Source organism: Rutidosis leptorrhynchoides, unplaced genomic scaffold, assembly GCF_046630445.1.
Source record: "Rutidosis leptorrhynchoides isolate AG116_Rl617_1_P2 unplaced genomic scaffold, CSIRO_AGI_Rlap_v1 contig297, whole genome shotgun sequence".
Classification (NCBI taxonomy): domain Eukaryota; kingdom Viridiplantae; phylum Streptophyta; class Magnoliopsida; order Asterales; family Asteraceae; genus Rutidosis; species Rutidosis leptorrhynchoides.
This window is the reverse complement of record NW_027266539.1, coordinates 34,112-52,991: the sequence shown is the minus strand read 5'-3', so window position 1 is coordinate 52,991 and position 18,880 is coordinate 34,112. Positions and strand designations below refer to the sequence as shown.

The 18,880-nt window shown below is 34.4% G+C and overlaps 4 protein-coding genes across 4 annotated transcripts; all 4 read right to left on the bottom strand.

The window, feature by feature from the left end:
* Positions 1-1,611: 1,611 nt before the first annotated feature.
* Positions 1,612-2,076, bottom strand: LOC139882662 (probable amidase At4g34880). Its single transcript, XM_071866941.1, has 2 exons — positions 1,927-2,076; positions 1,612-1,845 (listed from the first exon to the last, which is right to left on the bottom strand). The coding sequence occupies exons 1-2, from the start codon at positions 2,074-2,076 to the stop codon at positions 1,612-1,614; spliced, it is 384 nt and encodes a 127-aa protein (XP_071723042.1).
* A 424-nt stretch (positions 2,077-2,500) lies between these two features.
* On the bottom strand, positions 2,501-2,850 carry LOC139882655 (protein ELF4-LIKE 3-like). Its single transcript, XM_071866934.1, is given in 2 exon segments — positions 2,501-2,520; positions 2,523-2,850. Coding segments are annotated over 2 exon segments (348 nt in total).
* Positions 2,851-12,169: 9,319 nt separating this feature from the next.
* LOC139882661 (probable amidase At4g34880) lies at positions 12,170-14,415 on the bottom strand. The gene is made up of 5 exons (XM_071866940.1): positions 13,864-14,415; positions 13,371-13,585; positions 12,930-13,163; positions 12,641-12,839; positions 12,170-12,559 (listed from the first exon to the last, which is right to left on the bottom strand). Exons 1-5 carry the CDS (start codon positions 14,413-14,415, stop codon positions 12,170-12,172), a joined length of 1,590 nt encoding a protein of 529 aa, XP_071723041.1.
* A 319-nt stretch (positions 14,416-14,734) lies between these two features.
* LOC139882660 (probable amidase At4g34880) lies at positions 14,735-18,094 on the bottom strand. The gene is made up of 5 exons (XM_071866939.1): positions 18,039-18,094; positions 16,058-16,577; positions 15,711-15,925; positions 15,190-15,616; positions 14,735-15,109 (listed from the first exon to the last, which is right to left on the bottom strand). The coding sequence occupies exons 1-5, from the start codon at positions 18,092-18,094 to the stop codon at positions 14,735-14,737; spliced, it is 1,593 nt and encodes a 530-aa protein (XP_071723040.1).
* Positions 18,095-18,880: the final 786 nt, after the last annotated feature.

Genomic DNA, 18,880 nt, shown 5'->3' with positions numbered 1-18,880 from the left:
CAACTCGGAATAGTTTAAACAAGCCTTCAAAATAGGGTAGTTTATTCAAACGTATAGCTCGGGATAGTTTAACAAAGCCTCCGACTAGAAACTTTATAAACAAGCATAAAACTCGAGATGATATAAACAAGCCGACAACTCGGAATACTTTCAACAAGCCTACGACTCGGAATACTTTTAACAAACCTACAACTCGGAAGAGTTCAACAAGCCTTCAAAATAGGATAGTTTAAACAAGCCTATAACTCGGGATAGTTTAAACAAACCTACAACTTGAAACTTTATGAACAAGCCTACAACTCAAGATGATATAAACATTCCTTCAACTCGGAATAATTCAAACAATCTTACAACTCTGAATAATTTAAACAAGCCTTTAATATCGGATAGTTTAAACAAGCCTACAAACTCGAGATGATTTAACGATTATTTGGGAGACGGGAGCCGCTAAATTTTTGTTCTTATTTTAATTTCATCCCTTCTTTTATAGCTTTTATGCAAATTTTGTAAGAAAATCCAGCATATTTGACGCTATGCAACTTTCTCAAACCTTTTATTTTCCAAATAATTTTTTAAAGTAATTAATCAAAAAATTACATTTAAATTTATTATACGGTCACAAATTCTAGTACAGTTCATAATCGGAAAAAGTCAATAAATTACAGATATAGAGTTGGGTAGGTTCTGACTGAAACTAAAATAGAATTTGTTCGAGTCAAGCTTTAATAGGGAATATTACTTTGAAAACACGTTTAGGGAACAATTTTATTACTAATAAAATGGCCTAATCATATTGTATCGATTTTCGGATTACAATACAACCATCATACGTATTATTTAAAAATCATTGAAATTATCGGAAAACATCATTCACAATACAACTATCGGGGTAAATTACAACGGAAGTCACAATATATGGGAAAGTCGCGGCCTGAAACAGCATCCAAGGCAAGACGATATCCACAAAACTACGAAGAAACAAAAGCAAAACAAACAAAATAAAGGAGGAGCCTCAAGTAGACAAACGATAATAGCTCTCTTCCTCTTATTCAACCACATCTGACTTCCGGCTGCTGATTTGACCACATCTGACTTCCAGCTGGTGATGCAATTTCTCTTATTCGCGGTCTTAAGTTGATTAAGAGGGTTCTGAATCTGAACTATTACTATCAGAGATAATTTGGAAAAGGGGGTGTTTAGTTACGGGATAGCAGGGGGGTGGGATAGCACCAAAATAGTGCCATGTTGGATTGACAAGTGGCATAACAAAATCAAAAGACGTGCAATGCACACAATATTTAACGGTTTTTAGCCAAACGGACCAAATATCAATCATCTGTCATCATGATAAACACAAGGGCGAACGCCTATTTAACGGTTCATTTCTTACAAGCTACCAAGTATAACTAACTACTTCTATAACACTTGAAGCCGGTTGGAACTTGGAAGTCCATATGTCAGATGATAAATAAACATAAAGAGTTAATCTAGATCATCACCCTGAATTGAAACAGGTTAGAGGGAGGCATTGAAATCATTCATGCATTGAAACTAGTTAGAAGGAGGCCTTCTTATCATGGTGGCTTGCTCGAAAGCATAAGCAATCTCGATTTACTTTGGCTCGAAACCTCTTAATCCACCAAACATAATTCCAAAAGCCAGGACACCGATTCCACGAGTACCTGGCATTACTATTGCATCCAATTCATTTTCTGTCATCAATTTCTCGAATCCATCTCGTGTCAGCTTTTCCATCAACTCAATCGCTTTCTTCTCTTTTTCTCCGAAACCATTAGTCTTCTCAGATGCTATAAAAGTATATTGCCCATACTCTTTAGTCTTTTCCTGTATTAACAAATAGTGAGATCATTTATTTCCTTTACAAAGAAATGGGATTACTAGATGATGGTCGTATCATATACTTACCAGATCAGGGTTACTTTCAATGAAGGCAATGACGTCAGCAAGTGACCTAACCGGAGACGTGACAAGCTTTTCCAGATACTCCTTAACAGCAATCTTAAAACCGGCAAGCATTGCTGTCATCTCCCCATTTTTACCAGAATTCAAGATCATTTACAATGGTTGCACCTTTCTGTCTGACAAAGTTCAGATTTCAATGCATTACTTTCTTTGCGGTCATGAGATCAAAATTAAAACACGCAGTAATTAAGCACACTTTACCTTATGATCTCTAAGTGATGCTCGAAAACAGTGTGAATGCAAGATCCATTCAGTACAAATGAAAATGACAATAATTTTGTAATATCGTTAGATCCACAGTTACAGATAGTTACAACGGAAATGCAATCTCCAATAAGTAAATGTGAGGATTAGCGAGTAGCTGCTGGAGAGAAACTACACAGAATTTTCTAGTTATGCTCTTCTAATTGGCTGCCTTCCATCACACAAGTTATGGAAAATCATTCTTTGTGTAAAAGAATAATTATATGAAGAAAAAAAAAAACCTTTCTATTAATTTCTCCAAAGCTAAGCTAAGCTACGCAGGTCTATTTCTTTATGCCCGGCTTTGCCATCTGATGATTTCAGAGCAACAATAGAATCGCCCTCGGAAGAAGCATCCACGGATTTGGAGAAGTTACTCGAAAGATCTGCATAGAGGTCGACGACTCTCCTAATGTTGTTGTTAAGCTCTCTAATAAGAGCCACGTTCCTGCTGAGTTTCTCGGGGATCTTAGATTCATGGTTCTGGTTTATTTCGTTGATTAGTAGTCTATTCTGATCTAAAATGTTCTGGACCTGAACGAAACTCTTTTGAAATGAGTGCACAATCTTGCTATCTACTTGTGTATTGCCATTGCCAAGTCCTGAAAATGTGTCACCCTCCATTTGTTTTCTCGAGACTACCAAATCAGATTCCAATTCTGCATCAAGAAAACCAACAAACAATGAGATTAAGGAATGTAAATATATCTCTTTGTCTTTGTTAAAATTACTATATGTACAGATATCATTCAAAGAAGGTCATATTAATCATAACTTAGTAATATGCACATGGTTACAGAAAAACCAGCAGACAAGAACATGAGAAGCTGTGGAATGAATTTTCCTTTAGAGCAAATGAGACAAGTTCTGTAACAGAAAATCATGACAACTCCTCTCCATAAGGCTTCTTTTTCTTCAAAAGAAATGGGTCATTACAGTAGTAATAATTAGTACAAAATGTTTTTTCCGATGAGATGTGAGAAAAAGCATATCCCAATTTTTTTTCCATAAAAAGGAAATCTTTTTCAATAGTACAGAGAGAACGGCCACCTTAAAAGCAAAGCAGAGAGTTTACAATGAAAGAATCTCAAAAGGCCAAAAATAACCAGTCGATGATGCTCAAGTACAAAAAGATGAAATACAGTAGGTATGGTATGGACCCTTTGGCTGCAACAACAGAATTTATAAGCAGTAATTTTTCTCCAAAACAGAAATCAAAATAAAATGTTTGATTATCAATAAATCATATCAAGGAAAATTCATTCTTACTGCTTCAAATGTATTTTTTAGATTATTTTGGACCCAATTGACTATGAGAGCATCATACTATTACTCACACCCTTTTGTTAATCCCAGCTAACAGAGGATAATCTAAAATGACTAAACATAAATTTCATCAACACTAGATCAAAATTAAGAATCCATAGTTACATTCAAACACCTACTTTTGCAGAAGCATTCTGATGGCGTGTGGAACGGCGACGGATCGCAGACGGAAGACGGCTAATCGCCGTCGTGGACAAAAATGCAATTTTAGTGTTTCGTTCAACTGTGAGAGAGGGGTTTCGGTCAAAAGGGGTCGCGGACGCTAGGGTGAAGAGAAGAGAAGCGGCGACAAAGAGGGTGGTGACCGGCGATTGGAGCTGAGCGATGGTGAAGGGCCGAGAGAGAGATAGACGATGGAAGGGGGTGTGATACGTGAAAGAAGAATGAGATAATAGGGTTTTGTTGTTAAGTTTAACTTAGAATCTGGGATCCGTGCGAGATGGAAGGATTGCAATTAATATTTGGAAAATATATATTTGGTATATAATTAATGAGTATTCCGTATGTAAATAGGTTATATTTTTAAAATTTTTTTATTTTTAAAATGGATGACGTTTGAAAATATCAATATAATTTTTTATTTTTTATTTTTCATTAATTTTATATATACAATTAATATTTTAATAAAAAATATAAATTATAAAATAAAAATAATTTTTATATTAAAGTTAATAATATTAATATATGTAAAGGTGTAAAAATATCATCTATTTAAATATATAAATAATAATATATAGCAATAATTATTAATAATTATGATGATAAAGAATAAAAATATTAAATTGGAAACTTTTTTGTAGTGTTTAAAGAGAAAAAATCCTTGTTTTTTCATTTTCAAAATCGTTCATCAAATATTTGATGTCGGATATTCAAATTCAATAATATTTATTTGTGTTGATAATATAGTACGAAATTAATTAAATATATATATATATATATTTTAAGAAAATATTAATATACATCATATATATAAATATATGTGACCGTATCCAACTTACACATTAAATTTGAACTGTAATAAATTTTTTATCACTAAATTCTTCCCCATCATATAATCATTTATCTCTCCTACCACATCCGATGTTGGTGGGAGTATGGCTCTCTCTTGAATGTAGGTTGGATCGTTGAGGTGGTCGTGAAAGGAAGGTTATGTTTCAACGACATTAAATTAGATTTTAGAAAAATGCATTTGTACAAATCCTGATTGAAAGGGAACATATACTACGAATTTGTTTAGCATGGTCACTTGCATATTTCATGTCTATTTCCATATTAGGAACTAATTAATAACCTTGTAAATCTATAATGGGCCAATAAATCCTGATTTATTAACATTGGAAAAGAAAAATAGACAATAGAAGTAAGTTAGTAAAATAATCGTGAAATTAGTCTTAGATCATCTTTGAGTTTAAGTATTTTTGGGTTCAAACTTAAATCTCAATTTATAGTGGAAAAAAAAAATTGGATTGATAATAAGGTTTGTGAAATTTCAATTTTTTTTTAACTCTCTTTTCAAGACATCCCGCCTTTTTTTTCTCATTAATTCTCACTAATCACAATCAATTTTTTCAAAACTCATTATAGTTGGGATTTAATAATTTGGTGTTATATAATGGAGAAAAAACCCAAATTTTTATGAATGTCAACTTTTTTATCTTTCTACTTATATATCATTCATGTAATATAATTTGGGATGTAAAGTTGGGATTAGCCATCGAGTTATTGTTAGTTGGCATTTGAAATTAATTGTGAAGTGGTTGAAATCAAGAGTCATGTCCAAAAAATTTAACATTGTTATCTCTGACAGCACGGTTAGTGGTGACATCAAAATTGATTAATAGATTTTAGTTTTTGATTGGTTTGAATGCTGCTTTTTTTTAATCTAAGATTGTATGAATATCCCAATATAAGGAGGTTGTATATGTATTAGTCACGAAAAGATGAATATAAAGGAGGTTATATACTCTTCTACTCCACTCAGTCAGCCCGGTCCACACCACACAAACACCAACCAAACCCAGTCGATCAATCCAGATAAACAAAGACCTTGACAGTGATATCTTATTTATTTGCGAGCCTTGACGGAAGACGCAAGAAGCTTAGGGAAAGGATCTTCATTGGAGGCTTCGATGCGTGACGACCATGACTCGTAGCCTTTGTAGCTTTTGTCAATTGTCGATTTGCTTCATTAATCTCTAATTTTTGTTGTGCTTTGTAAGTAATGAAAGATTTCCTCAATTTGCCTTCATCTATTATGGGTTGTGATTTGGTATATTCAAAAAGAATGTGTTGTGATTTGGTTGCCGAGTGGTAGATGAAGCTGTGAAAGATGAGAGTGAAAAAGTTTTTTTTCCTAGTCCTTTTTATCATCAAAATCGTTCCCTTCTATATAGATATTAGTCATTAGATTTTTTATTTTTATTTTTATTTTGTAAAAATTTAAATTCAATTCTCAATAATTTTGAAATGTGCAAAAAGACCGAACCGAACCGAATATAGTCGGTTTGGTTCGGTTATTTTATAAATTTCAGACCGATTAAAATCAAACGGATAAAACCGAATGTAATCGGTTCGATTTTATTGAATGTCTAAACTCGAACCGAATCGGACATGGGATACCCCTACTAATAGTATTAGAACAATGTTTGATGTTGCTAAATTTAATAGTTCAAATTAGCAAACCTTGTAATAATCTATGAAATCAATGCACAGAGAGAAAAATTAAGAGTAATTCTGAACATGCTACCTGATTATATGATCGTTTATCAAACTTCCATTCTCCAATCTTTTCATGAGTTAATTTATCTTGAAAATTAAGAGCAATTCAAGACGTGCTTTTTTATTTATTTACGATAAAGTGAAATGATGTGTATTGTCAACAATGGTGATATATATCTTCAAATTATAGTCACATCCATAAATATAATGAACTATAAACATCTTGCCATCTTCTATATTACAAGGAGACTGATTGATGTATATGATTAAAAGGATGGTTATAGTAATGTCTATATATCTATCAAATTTGAAAGATTAATATATTAAAAAACAGAAAATGAAAATCTTTTTGTATGATGCCCTTATGCTTTTTATGTGGTTCTGAAAGCCAAAATAAATATATGCAAGATAAAGTGTTATTCATTTATGATTATAAAAAATATGAAGGTGATCACCTTTAGCATTCTAGCCTTCTCATATTTTTCTTTATCATTTTATTCTTTTAAAAAGCTGTCAAGAATACATATTTAAACTATTTTGGATTGATTGGACCATTCCAGAATGCTAATCATGTAACAGTATCGTCATGTTTTACTTCTTTCTATCTGTCCACGTGAAAGGATAATGACAGATAAAACCTTTCATCAGGTATAGGATATTCAAGAATTGGTGTCTTTTTCTCAATGTTTATGGTTCTGTCACTTGGATAAATGCATTTTTTTAGCTTACCCATCTAATCAAGATAAAAACAGAGGGGAAAAGAAGATTTTTCAGCATATATTTTTTTAGACAGCTCGAAACTCTCAAGTGATGGAGGGAAGATGTCATTAAAAAACTTTGAATGCTCGCCCCGACCATGGAACAACCTAGGTGGTTCAACTCTGAAATTCCCAACCTAATATAATTCTTGAAATCAGTTACTACAACATTAAAGTTTATGGTGAAAAGAACCAACCAAATGACGAAGAGCCAGCACAAATTCAAAAGGCAACATGATCATTAAGCAGTGGTTCAACATAATAAGATGTTTTAAACATAAAGAAAGATGAAAATATCGAGAAAAAAAATAACTAGAACGATAGATAAATCAAATAGAGAAGAGAATAGTTGTCGAAAAGATCATGCGAAAATCATACATCATGGAAAGAGTTTAACTTCTCTTTTTTACCATCTACAGTAGCCCACATGTACTTCTCTTTCTGTTTCATTTTTTCTTCTCTTGAAGTTAGGGTTGGCAATAGAGTGGAGCGGATCGGATATTCTCTTAATTTTTTCGATCCGATCCAAAAAAAAATCCGGACGCTATTATCCTATCCGATTCGTGGATATTCACAACTAGTATCCGAATTCGATCCGCACAAAAATAAAATAAAAATCCGATCTGAATTTCAAAAAGAATAAATTTAATCATTATAAAATATCAAATATACACAAATATTTTTTTAAGACTTTTTAATTATTTTTTACTTTACTTTTAATTAAATTCACTAAAAAATAAATTTTATTTAATGAATTATGTCTATTTTGTTCAGTATTTATTGATAAAATAATAATATTAATGCTATTATATTTATATTTATATTAATATAATAATATATCGGATCAGATCAGATTTTTCGGATAATAATTTTTCATATCCGATCCGATCTGCAGACGATATCCACGGATCAGATCAAAATTGTCAACCCTATTTGAAGCCTTCTTCTCCCATATGAGCACATGAGAAATTAGTTAATTCCGGGTAGAAAAATGAAATGAACACTGATGCATATTGCGACAATAAGTTTCGAGAGTCGAAACCATATGAAACCAAACTAAGTAACCAGCAAAAAACAATAATTTCTAACACGCTTAATGGCAAAAAAGAAAAAAAAAAAGGCTAATTCAAAAGTGTTTCATCAGTTTTTTTACCGCGACACTGGTGTCTAACCTTGCAATCGAAACCTCCTTCAATTCATCAACCCATTATTAACAACAATTTTACCATTATTCACGCAGTGGAACAACTACAGATATCCGATTTCAACGACCTCAAAAAGCACTCAGGCAATGCCGTCCCGTCTTCAATGTTGTCGAAGTCCTGTACTCCACGACACCGTCGAAGTCCACTCTCCATGGCGTCGTTGATGACGTCCCGTCTTCAACTACATATATGTTTCAGGATTTAGATTGTTTGTCAGAAATCGCTGCTACGAAAAAGGATTCAAAATTCAAGAATTCACCCACTCTCATAGAGTCTGATTTCTCTCGACACAGATCTCCATGGCTTGCGGCGACGTTAAGAGGTTTTTTATTTTTATTTGAGAGAGAGATGTGAGTTACAGCAAGGTAGAAAAAAATGTGACGCATGTCATTCAATTAGCATGGTTATTTTGCCACACGTCAACTTTTGAGGCATTGTTTTCTTTTTTCAATTTTTGTCGCATGGCTGGCTGTGGTTAACTTATGTGTATAGCTCTATACTTTAAAAGATATATAGATATAGATTGTTATTAATTAAACATTAAGATAATAAATTAGATTAGAATAGGAAGAAATTAGAGGTGGGTAGAAAAAATATTAATGGAGGTATAGATTTTGGAAAGGAAGAAGATAGTTGGCACAAAGCCCTAGGGTTTCCACTCCAAACACAAAACTAATTTAATTGTCAAATTATCATTATCAAAGTCTCGGTAATAAAATGTCATTCCAAACTTATATATAGATAACGAGGACAATCCCTCGTAATACACAAATGAAAGTTTAAGGATTGTTATAACACAAACAATAAATATAGGATAAATATACGAAATCTAAAAACAGACAAAACTTTGGGCAAATTTGTTATTTGGTCCTTGGACTTAGAAGCTGACTGGCGCGTGTCCTTGTGTGCAGCCCATCATTGACCAGTTCTGATTTCTGTTGACCAGGATTGACCAATAATGATTTTCGCGAAAAGTTGACCCTATGGCTCCGCCATCACATTCATGGACTTGCACAGTAGATCTTGACAAATGGAAAAAAAAACAAAGAGCCTAAATAATGGACAAACGTGTTCTCCATGAAAACCCCTTAACAAAAACTACTGAGCATAAAAAATACAAGATCCAAATTCAAGCAAAACACCTTAAAAGAATTCTTTTTAAAAAATAAATCATATAACTCAGTAGATTATATATATGTGTATTAAAATTCTAGGACAAAGTCGTACCTAGAAAAATATGGAATAGTGCACTTGAGAGAGAGACAAAAATATGAAACCAAGATCGACGATTGAATCGAATCTCCAATTATAAAAAAGAAATAAATATTTAGAGAAAGAATATGTGGATTTGATAGTCACGCTCTCGAGAGAGGATCCTCTCATCTCTATTGTTGTCAAAAATTCTTTTAGCTCTATTCTCATTAACAGAGAATTTATAATCTAAAAAAAAAAAAAAAAATTGCCTCCTGCAGTTTCACTACTGCCCATCAATCAATATATGACATCTATCTCATTAATTAATCTATCATCTATGTCGTGTGTAATAAGTAGATTCTGAATATAAACATACTATAAGGATCTATTTTGACATTTAATAAAATACGTATTCGACTTTTGATTAGAGCAAACTACCATCAGTTACATATACTTTCAATTTAAAATATTATTGCAAGAGATGAGAAACTTGTTATTTGTGATTTCTAATGTTGATGAATTCCCTACAATTATTGATTAAAAGTAATAAGACTGAAAGTAGTATCTTTTTTTGTATCAATTTTGTAACTTGGATCGAAACACAACCATACCAAAGTTTTATTTATGAGTTATGATTAAATGAGATCTGAGACTGTTGATTGTCTTTTTGAAGTATATAAAACAGGTCATCGGTCTAAAATATTTAACAGACGAATGATGGTATAACAGAAAGGCTTCTTCTGCTCGGCGTGCTACGTGTACAAACATTTCATGTACAAATTGTACAAACCAACATTAAATTACTATAGTGCCCTTTGCTTAATTTTTTTTTGTCTTTTTATTTGCATCGGCAAAAGAATAAGATATTACTCTTTTGTCCTTAAGTCTCAAAAAGCTTCCTCGAGAATGAAAAACCCAGTTCGTCCATCTTCATCTTCATCTTGAATTTGAAAAATCCAGTTTGTAAAAATTCCTAATTTGATCGGAATAATTTAATTTCCATGAAGTTATTCCCAAATCTTCACGATGATATTGACCGTGAGTGTCTAATTTCTCATACACAATAACACCAAACCAAACTGTCAATTGACCTAAAATTCAACAGTTTTTTTCTAAAAGAAATTAAGTAGGCCAGTGTTCTAACATCAATCGAGTGTTTATCCCCAAGGACTCGATCAGGATTGGCGGGATCTGAAAAGACAACAAACCCGAAGTCTGTGGGTCTGCCAGTGAGCTTGTCTCTCAAAACAGAGGTCTGCATAACATCGTCATACTGGCCAAAATACTCTTCGAGTCTATCCTCGTTTGTTTCCTAAGAAATCCCTCCAATAAATAGCTTGCCTTGATCTGAATCCATGGAAGAGACTTCCTCACTCAATAAATTAATGTTAAATTTGAAGTTTTTTATTTTTATTTTTGCAATTGGAATCCCTTTTACCGAGAAGGATTTCTAGGGTTTGTTTCTGAGATTTGAGTGAAAATTCCGACAGCTGAATATAGTGCTTCCATTCTTTGCAAACAGTTGAAATCTTGAAGAATTGGTTGTATCGGAGACGAACGTCTTCGTCTTAGATTTCTTGTCTGCCACATTCGTCATCTGTAGTTAGGTATCAATTTTTAGTTTGCTATTAGTTTGAAGCTCCTTAGTTTTGGCTTGGGTTTTGCTCAGATACAACAAATCATTAACGGGGTTAACGAAAATGTTAGAATTTTCAACGTGAGATTGGTTCGATTTCAATCAAAAGGGTTAGTTTCGTAAATGAACATCATACATAAAATAATAACAAAATGGAAAGAAAATGGGAAAAAGGGTAAAAACTGTCCAAAATCTTAGTTTGTACGCGACTTGTGCATGTAGACTATGTAGTTTACTGCTTTATTTAAGTATCAAAACTGGTCCTTAAAGTATCTTTTGACAAGAGAACTTCTTATTAAACACGTGAGGAAGTCAGGATTAATTAATTGAGACAAGTGTCGTCTATTGATTGATGGCAATAGTGAAGCTTGTCTCATCCTACTGCACGAGTCTAAGTTTTTTCCTTTTAAAAATCATTGATATTATCGAAAAACATCATAAAAAATACAACTATCGGCACAAAATACAACAGAAGTTCACAATACATAAGAAAGTCGCAGCTGACACAACATCCAAGGCAAGACGATAGAGGCTAAAATATGAAGAAACAAAAGAAAAGCAGACAAACAAAATACAAAAGGAACCTCAAGTAGACAAATGATAATAGCTTCTCTCCCTCTTAATCGAACCACATCTGACTCTCGGCCGGTGATGCAATTTCTCTTATTCGTGGGACTTAAATTGACTTTAAGAAGGTATTGAATTTTAACTATTACTGTCAGAGATGACTCGGAGAAGGGAGTTTGGTTACAGGATAGCAAGAGTGGGAATAGCACCAAAATAGAAGTGCCATGTACACAATATTTAACGTTTTTTAGCCAAACGGACCAAATATCAATCATCTGTCATCGTGATAAACACAAGGGCGAACGCCTAAGTAGGAAAATATAAAGGTTTGTAAAGTTAAACAAGTGAAACGTGAGGGACCAAATATATAGTTTAGCGGAAAAGGAAATACTGTAAAATTGTTCATTTCTTACAAGCTACGAAGCATAACTAACTACTTCTATTACACTTGAAAGCCGGTTGGAACTTGGAAGTCCATAAGTCAGATGATAAATGAACATAAAGAGTTAATCATGGCCATCACTCTGAATTGAAACAGGTTAGAGGGAGGTCTTGAAATCATTTATGCATTGAAACGAGTTAGAAGGAGGCCTTCTTATCATGGTGGCTTGCTCGAAAGCATAAGCAATCTCGATTAACTTTGGCTCGAAACCTCTTAATCCACCAAACATAATTCCAAAGGGCATTCCATCGTCGTCGTTATATCCAGCTGGGACAGTTATACCAGGGAAACCTCCAACTGCCAGCACACTGATTCCACGAGTACCTGGCACTACTATTGCATCCAATTCATTTGCTGTCATCAATTTCTCGAATCCATCTCGTGTCAGCTTTTGCATTAACTCAACTGCTTTCTTTTCTTTCTCTCCAAAACCATTCGTCTTCTCAGATGCTATAAAAGTATATTGCCCATACTCTTTAGTCTTTTCCTGTATTAACAAATAGTGAGATCATTTCTTTCCTTGACAAAGAAATGGGATTACTAGATGATGGTCGTATCATATACTTACCAGATCAGGGTTATTTTCAATGAAGGCAATGACGTCAGCGAGTGACCTCACTGGAGAAGTAACAAGCTCTTCCAGATACTCATTAACAGCTATCTTGAACCCGGCAAGCATTGCTGTCACCTCCCCATTTTTACCAGAATTCAAGATTGTACTGATATTTGCTATTTCTAGATCATATACAATGGTTGCACCTTTTTGTCTGACAATTTTGAGATTTCAATGCATTACTTCATTTGTTGTCAAGAGATCAACAATACAACACACAGTAGATTAATTAAGCATATTTTACCTTAGAATCTCTAAGTGATGCTCGAAAACAGTGTGAATGCGAGATCCATTCACAAAAAGTTCTCGAACTACACCTAATCTCTTCCCTTTGAGCCCACCTTTATTAAGAAATTGCATATAGCCACCCGGAGGTATGAATTTTGCAGCTTCTCGAGTTGCTTCCTCGTCTCTGGGGTCGAACCCCACAATTGCATCAAGCACATACACTGAATCGGACACAGTCCTCGAAATTACTCTGCGCATTTGAGAAAAATAGCACTTTTGTGATATGAGTCCGAACAAAAGCTAAGTTATATATACTACTCCATCCGTCATCTACAAATAGATAACATTCGGCCTTTTAAATTCATTCAAAGGTGGATATATATAGTCATTATTGCTTTCTAGGAATCTAAAAGGGTAAAACGTCATCTATTTGAAGACAGATGGATGTATGATATACCCAATAGTGTCATGGGGAGGATAAACTGGAATGACGCCAGCTCGGCTTGTAAGTCCAACGGAAGGTTTGAAACCAACTACGGAATTGTGATCAGAAGGACAGAGAATAGAGCCATGAGTTTCACTCCCAAGTGAGACTGTCACCATGTTTGCAGCTACTGAAATTGCTGATCCACTGCTTGACCCGCAAGGATCTCCAGATTGAACATAAGGATTCTGCATAAAATCCAAATTCATTTACAAAAAACGAGAGCTTCCTAGTATCCCAGAATCCTAATGTTAAACATATCAAGACTTTCAGATGCGTTCGTCGTGTCTCTGGAGCATGCTCCGCCTTGCCTTGTTCCAGCCAACTTCAAGAGTCGTGCTTTTTTACTAAAAACGACAAATAACACACTTTTTGAAGTAGTCTGGAGCAAGACTTCCAGACACATAACGAACGCAAACAGTAAAAACTCAAAAAGATATCTTTTTAAGCAAGAGAAAGAGTTGACCTGGCCTTGACCACCTCTAGCACACCAGCCATTAGGAGCTTTTCCCATAGCTCGAAAATTATACCACTCAGTCATACTAGCTTTCCCCAATATCACAGCACCAGCAGCTCTCAATTTCTCCACCACACCCGCATCACGCGCCACCGTCGAGCCCAAAAGCGCGTACGACCCCGCCGTTGTGTTCAGCTTATCTTTAGTCGCTATACTGTCTTTCAACAACACTGGGATCCCGTGTAATGGACCCAGATTCCTAATACCCTGATTCGACTCCCTCTCCTCATCCGCCACGTCAGCTTGATCTCGGGCATCTGGGTTGACTTCCAGTACGCCACGAAGCACAGGATTTAAAGTCTGGATTCGGTCCAAGTAGAAGTCAACCAATTCGCGTGAAGTCATCTTGTTTCTAGTGAATGCTCTTTGGATCTCATCTATGGTGGCTTCCTCTACCGGAAAATCTCGACCGTCGGTTGCTCTGATGGTGATGATTAAGATGAGACTGATTAGTAGGGTTGATAGTGATGGGACTGGAGCGTTGACTTTGATCATCGCCATGGATTTTGTGCATCTAAAAGCTTATCAAGGTTTGAATTTGACTATCTGGGTGTTCGAATGTCATGATTTAAACAGAGAGGATAACCATAAAAATATTATTTTTATTGTAAATTGGTTTATGAATTACTAGTTTGTATCATCTTCGGTTGAGTGTCTGTTAAGGTATTGACCTATGAAACTAAATTGGTTCATGTATTTTGTTATGACTAATACTAAAACAATCGCTTATTATAAAAACTTACACATTATTTAGATAAAATGTTACTACATCCGTTCCTAATTAATTATCGTTTTTCTTATACAGAGGGACTATAAAACTCTACATTGGCTTAAGATGAGGTCCATGAGGAGGAGGAGGTCTCCTAATCTTTGTAGCCTGTTCGAAGGCATATGCAATCTCAATCAATTTAGGTTCTGTACCCTTTAATCCTCCGAAACAAATGCCAAAGGGCACTCCCTTATCGTTGTATCCTGCTGGAACAGTAATTCCTGGATGTTGCCCTATTGCAAGAATAGACGATGCCGTTGAATCAGGAGTCACCAATGCATCCAGCTTGTTTTCCCTCATCAACTTCTCGAATCCATCCCTCGAACATTTATTTAGCCTTTCAAGGGCTGCCTTAACTTTCCTGTCAATCCCATTTGTACGTTGAGCTTGCAGAAACAATTCTTGCCCATATTCCTTTGTCATTTCCTACATAGCCCTCAACTCGCTTAGTCGAACATATAATAGTAAAACCTACTACATTATATATTTAATTTTGTTTTACTCACCAGTTTTGAGAATTTTATGTTGAATTTTATGAGATCAGCTAAGGATCTAACAGGAGACACGATAAGTTCCTTCAAGTATGCATTTATAGCTACTTTGAACTCTGCGTTTAACGCTTTATTTTCATCATCCCCTGTGCATCGGGAAATGTCGATCTTAAGATGGTCCAGCAGAATAGCACCCTTTTGCCTTAATAGTTTGAAGTGGTGTTCGAAAACTCGTGCCTCGGTGGATCCACTTTCAAAACTGAAGAATTGATCCCTCGCTATACCCAATCTCTTCCCTTTTATGCCATTGGAATTAAGGAATTGATTGTAGCCTCCGTGGGGTATGAATTTTGAAGCTTCTTTTGTGCCTTCATCTCTTTGATCATAGCCTGCAATCGCATCGAGAACATAGACAGCATCTGCCACTGTCCTGCAAATTGGCCTGTTCCATCCAATCCAATGCAACAAAATCAACAGGTTTGAAGTTAAATCAATTCAATAGGGCGGGCTAATATAGTACTGTAAGAGTTATATACCCTATAGTGTCCTGCCTAGGAGAAATTGGGACGACGCCAGCTCTGCTAGTAAGACCGACAGTTGGCTTGATTCCGACGACAGAGTTAGCACTAGATGGGCATAGAATGGAGCCATCAGTCTCAGAGCCTAATGTAACTGTCACCAAGTTAGCTGCTACTGATATCGCTGATCCACTACTTGATCCACAAGGATCTGCTGATAAGTTATAAGGATTCTGCACCAAATTCTCATAGCATAATAATCAAACTCTATGCTAATTATTTATTACTCCCTCCGTCGTCTTCGAATAGATTACTAAATTCACACAGAGGGAGTATTTTTTTTACAGACTATATAATGAGGTTACCTTTCCTTGGCCGGTTCTAGCACACCAACCACTAGGAATACTATTTGATCTAAAATGAGCCCATTCAGACAAGCTAGCTTTCCCTAGAATAATAGCTCCAGCTTTCCTAAGCTTCGAAACTACACAAGCATCGCGTGGGACCACTGAATCGAGTAGCGCGTATGAACCTGCCGTAGTGTTCATCTTATCCTTGGTTGCTATATTATCCTTGACCAGAATAGGAATACCATGTAGAGGAGATAGTAATGCAATACTTGGATTAGTTTTTCGGTTGGAATCAGCGATATCAGCTAAATGAAGAGCGTCTGGATTAACTTCAATCACCCCTTCAAGGATTGGGTTTAGTCTGTCGATTTGTTTAAGATAAAACTCCACAAGCGGTCTTGAAGTGAGATTTCTTTGCTTGAAAGCAACTTGGATTTCATCAATGGTGGCTTCTTCAAATCGGAAGACAGAATTATCAAGACACATGATTGGGTTGTATACTGATGATAGAATGATTATCAGGCATGATCGATAACTTCATCTTCAACTTTGTGAGGAATGATAGGTAATATATACTTAAAAAAAAAAGTTACAAGTAATTAATTACGGAACTGACGGAGGCAGGGAGTATGAGATAAATGATCAGATTTTTTCAAAAAAAAAAAAAGGAATCTTCTTTTTTCTTTCATAAAAGGAATCTAATGTAGTGCAAGTGGCAAGCATTATCACTCATATGTAGGCTCAAATTTATTTTTATTTTATTATTTTTATACTACTAGGCTCATGTGGGCCCAAATTATGTTTTCCTATCCTTCTGGGCTCATCTAGGCGGGGCTCGAGTTTAATGTTTTTAAAATTCTTTTATATTACTGGGTTTATGTAGGTCCAATGTATTTTTTATCCTACTGGGCTTATGTAAGTCCAAATTAATACTCCTTTTTAATTATCCTACTGGGCCTCGTGTGGGCCGGACAACAATTTCATTATTCCTTCTGGTGGTGTGTAGGGATGACAATTTAGATCCACCACGGATACCCTGTTCTGAAGTTTGGATATATTAAAAGGCGGATAATTGACGTGTCCGCATATCAGATCAGATACGGATGATATTATTCAGTCCGATCTGTAATAATTAAATAATATATTATATAATAGTTAATATCAGTAATAATAATAAAATATATTAAAACAGGGTTTAAAACAGGATTTTTTCTTTTTACATTTTTGAATACAAAAATATTAAAATCAAAATAAAAAAAAATAGTAGAATTTTTTTTTAGGAGAGTAGGCTAATGATTAAACTAAAAAGACCTCTTTAGATTTTTATATGTTTTGTTTAAAAAAAAAAAGTAAGCAACTGCCTATAAAATATCAAAAGGAAAAAAAAAATCTCTTCTTTTTCACTTTCATCGTGAACTATTCTCTTTTTTTTTTCCTATATTCATTTTATCCCTACATGTCTTTCAATAATCATTGCATAAAGAATATCAAAAATAAAATATTGCTTCAAGAAAGTTCATCGGATAGGCAGCAATATGAGTTGATCAATATTGCCGTTGAGTGAAGAGACGTATGAAATGGGCAATACGCTAATTTTTTATTTTTTTTTTGACATTCAAATGGCAGTAATATTATATTAAGTCATTGTTTGCTACATCAACTAAAGATTGCAATAATTCTCTTTTGTCCATTGTTTTTTAAGTTTGCAATATTATGGACAAGATATTTATTGGATCTTGAAGTAAAGGAGAAAACACAATATACAAAAATGGTAGCTAATATCTTAATTTTACCAATGACATCCCTACACGACAAAAAATTGAGGCCGGTGCTATTTACATCGTTAACCATCAGTAGTGTATCGGATTCAAATACTACTATGTGTTAAACCTAAAGACTTTGCTAATAAAACTCCCATGAGGAGAGATTCAGCAAAAATGATGTCTAACAGGCCTGCTTCAAATTTCGATTGATAGATTATAGTATTACCTCTGACATTTCGAATGACTGCTCCAAGCCCCACGTGTCTGATATTACGAAAAAGAGCGGCATCACAGTTGATTTTAAATTGGCCTGGGAGAGGAGTCGACCATCTGGTAGCTTATGGCATAAGAAAACAACTTCTGCTTGACTTTAAGGAGGCCGAGAGCTGATATATGTGATTGGCAGATAAAGAAGCAGAAATAGGTTGGGCACAAGCTCCATTAGCCCAACAGTTGTTTCGATTCTTCCAAATTATCATATTCATCGGATTGGGCACAAGGATATATAAATCAAATTGGTTTAATATATACTTTTTGTTTTGGCAACATTCACTTGATCATTTTTTTCCAAAATTAACATTACGGGATGACTATGATTTACAATGCTGTTCAAACTCTTTTGATGGATCTATGAGCAGCGAAAAAAAATTAGGATGGGAAAGTCTCTTAACGAGTCCGATCTCTCATAGTGGCTAACATCATTATTTTGATCAAGAAAATGTTTTTATATTCATCGGAACAATTTGCCCTAATATATAACATGAAAATAGATACATTTTAATATAGTGCTTCAAAAAATATCGCTGGTTTCGTAAAATAATGCATTCTATGATTATTTTATTATATCTTTATTTCGGAATAATGAGTCACTAACTTAAATACTCCATATTATGTGACGACATATTATCGATTTTGTGACCACAGAAAACTCTTGAGTTTTTTTCCCCATTAGAGTGGGCGTTGTTTTATTGTAAATTTAATTTTGAGCCAATATATTCTAATTATAAATAATTTACACATATTTTTTATTATCTTATTTGTATTTATTCATTCATATATATAATTAAATATGCTC

What these genes read in the sequence shown, in the direction of transcription:
- LOC139882662 (XM_071866941.1), bottom strand. Translation starts at nt 2,076, where the DNA reads ATGATCTTGAATTCTGGTAAAAATGGGGAGATGACAGCAATGCTTGCC. An exon ending in TTGAAAGTAACCCTGATCTG is followed by an intron (nt 1,846 to 1,926) that starts GTAAGTATATGA and finishes TTGTTAATACAG; the next exon opens with GAAAAGACTAAAGAGTATGG.
- LOC139882661 (XM_071866940.1), bottom strand. Translation starts at nt 14,415, where the DNA reads ATGGCGATGATCAAAGTCAACGCTCCAGTCCCATCACTATCAACCCTA. An exon ending in CTAGAGGTGGTCAAGGCCAG is followed by an intron (nt 13,586 to 13,863) that starts GTCAACTCTTTC and finishes GATTTTATGCAG; the next exon opens with AATCCTTATGTTCAATCTGG. An exon ending in CATCACTTAGAGATTCTAAG is followed by an intron (nt 12,840 to 12,929) that starts GTAAAATATGCT and finishes CAAAATTGTCAG; the next exon opens with ACAAAAAGGTGCAACCATTG.
- LOC139882660 (XM_071866939.1), bottom strand. Translation starts at nt 18,094, where the DNA reads ATGCCGCTCTTTTTCGTAATATCAGACACGTGGGGCTTGGAGCAGTCA. An exon ending in TTGGAGCAGTCATTCGAAAT is followed by an intron (nt 16,578 to 18,038) that starts GTCAGAGGTAAT and finishes TTGAAGATGAAG; the next exon opens with TTATCGATCATGCCTGATAA. An exon ending in CTAGAACCGGCCAAGGAAAG is followed by an intron (nt 15,926 to 16,057) that starts GTAACCTCATTA and finishes AATTTGGTGCAG; the next exon opens with AATCCTTATAACTTATCAGC.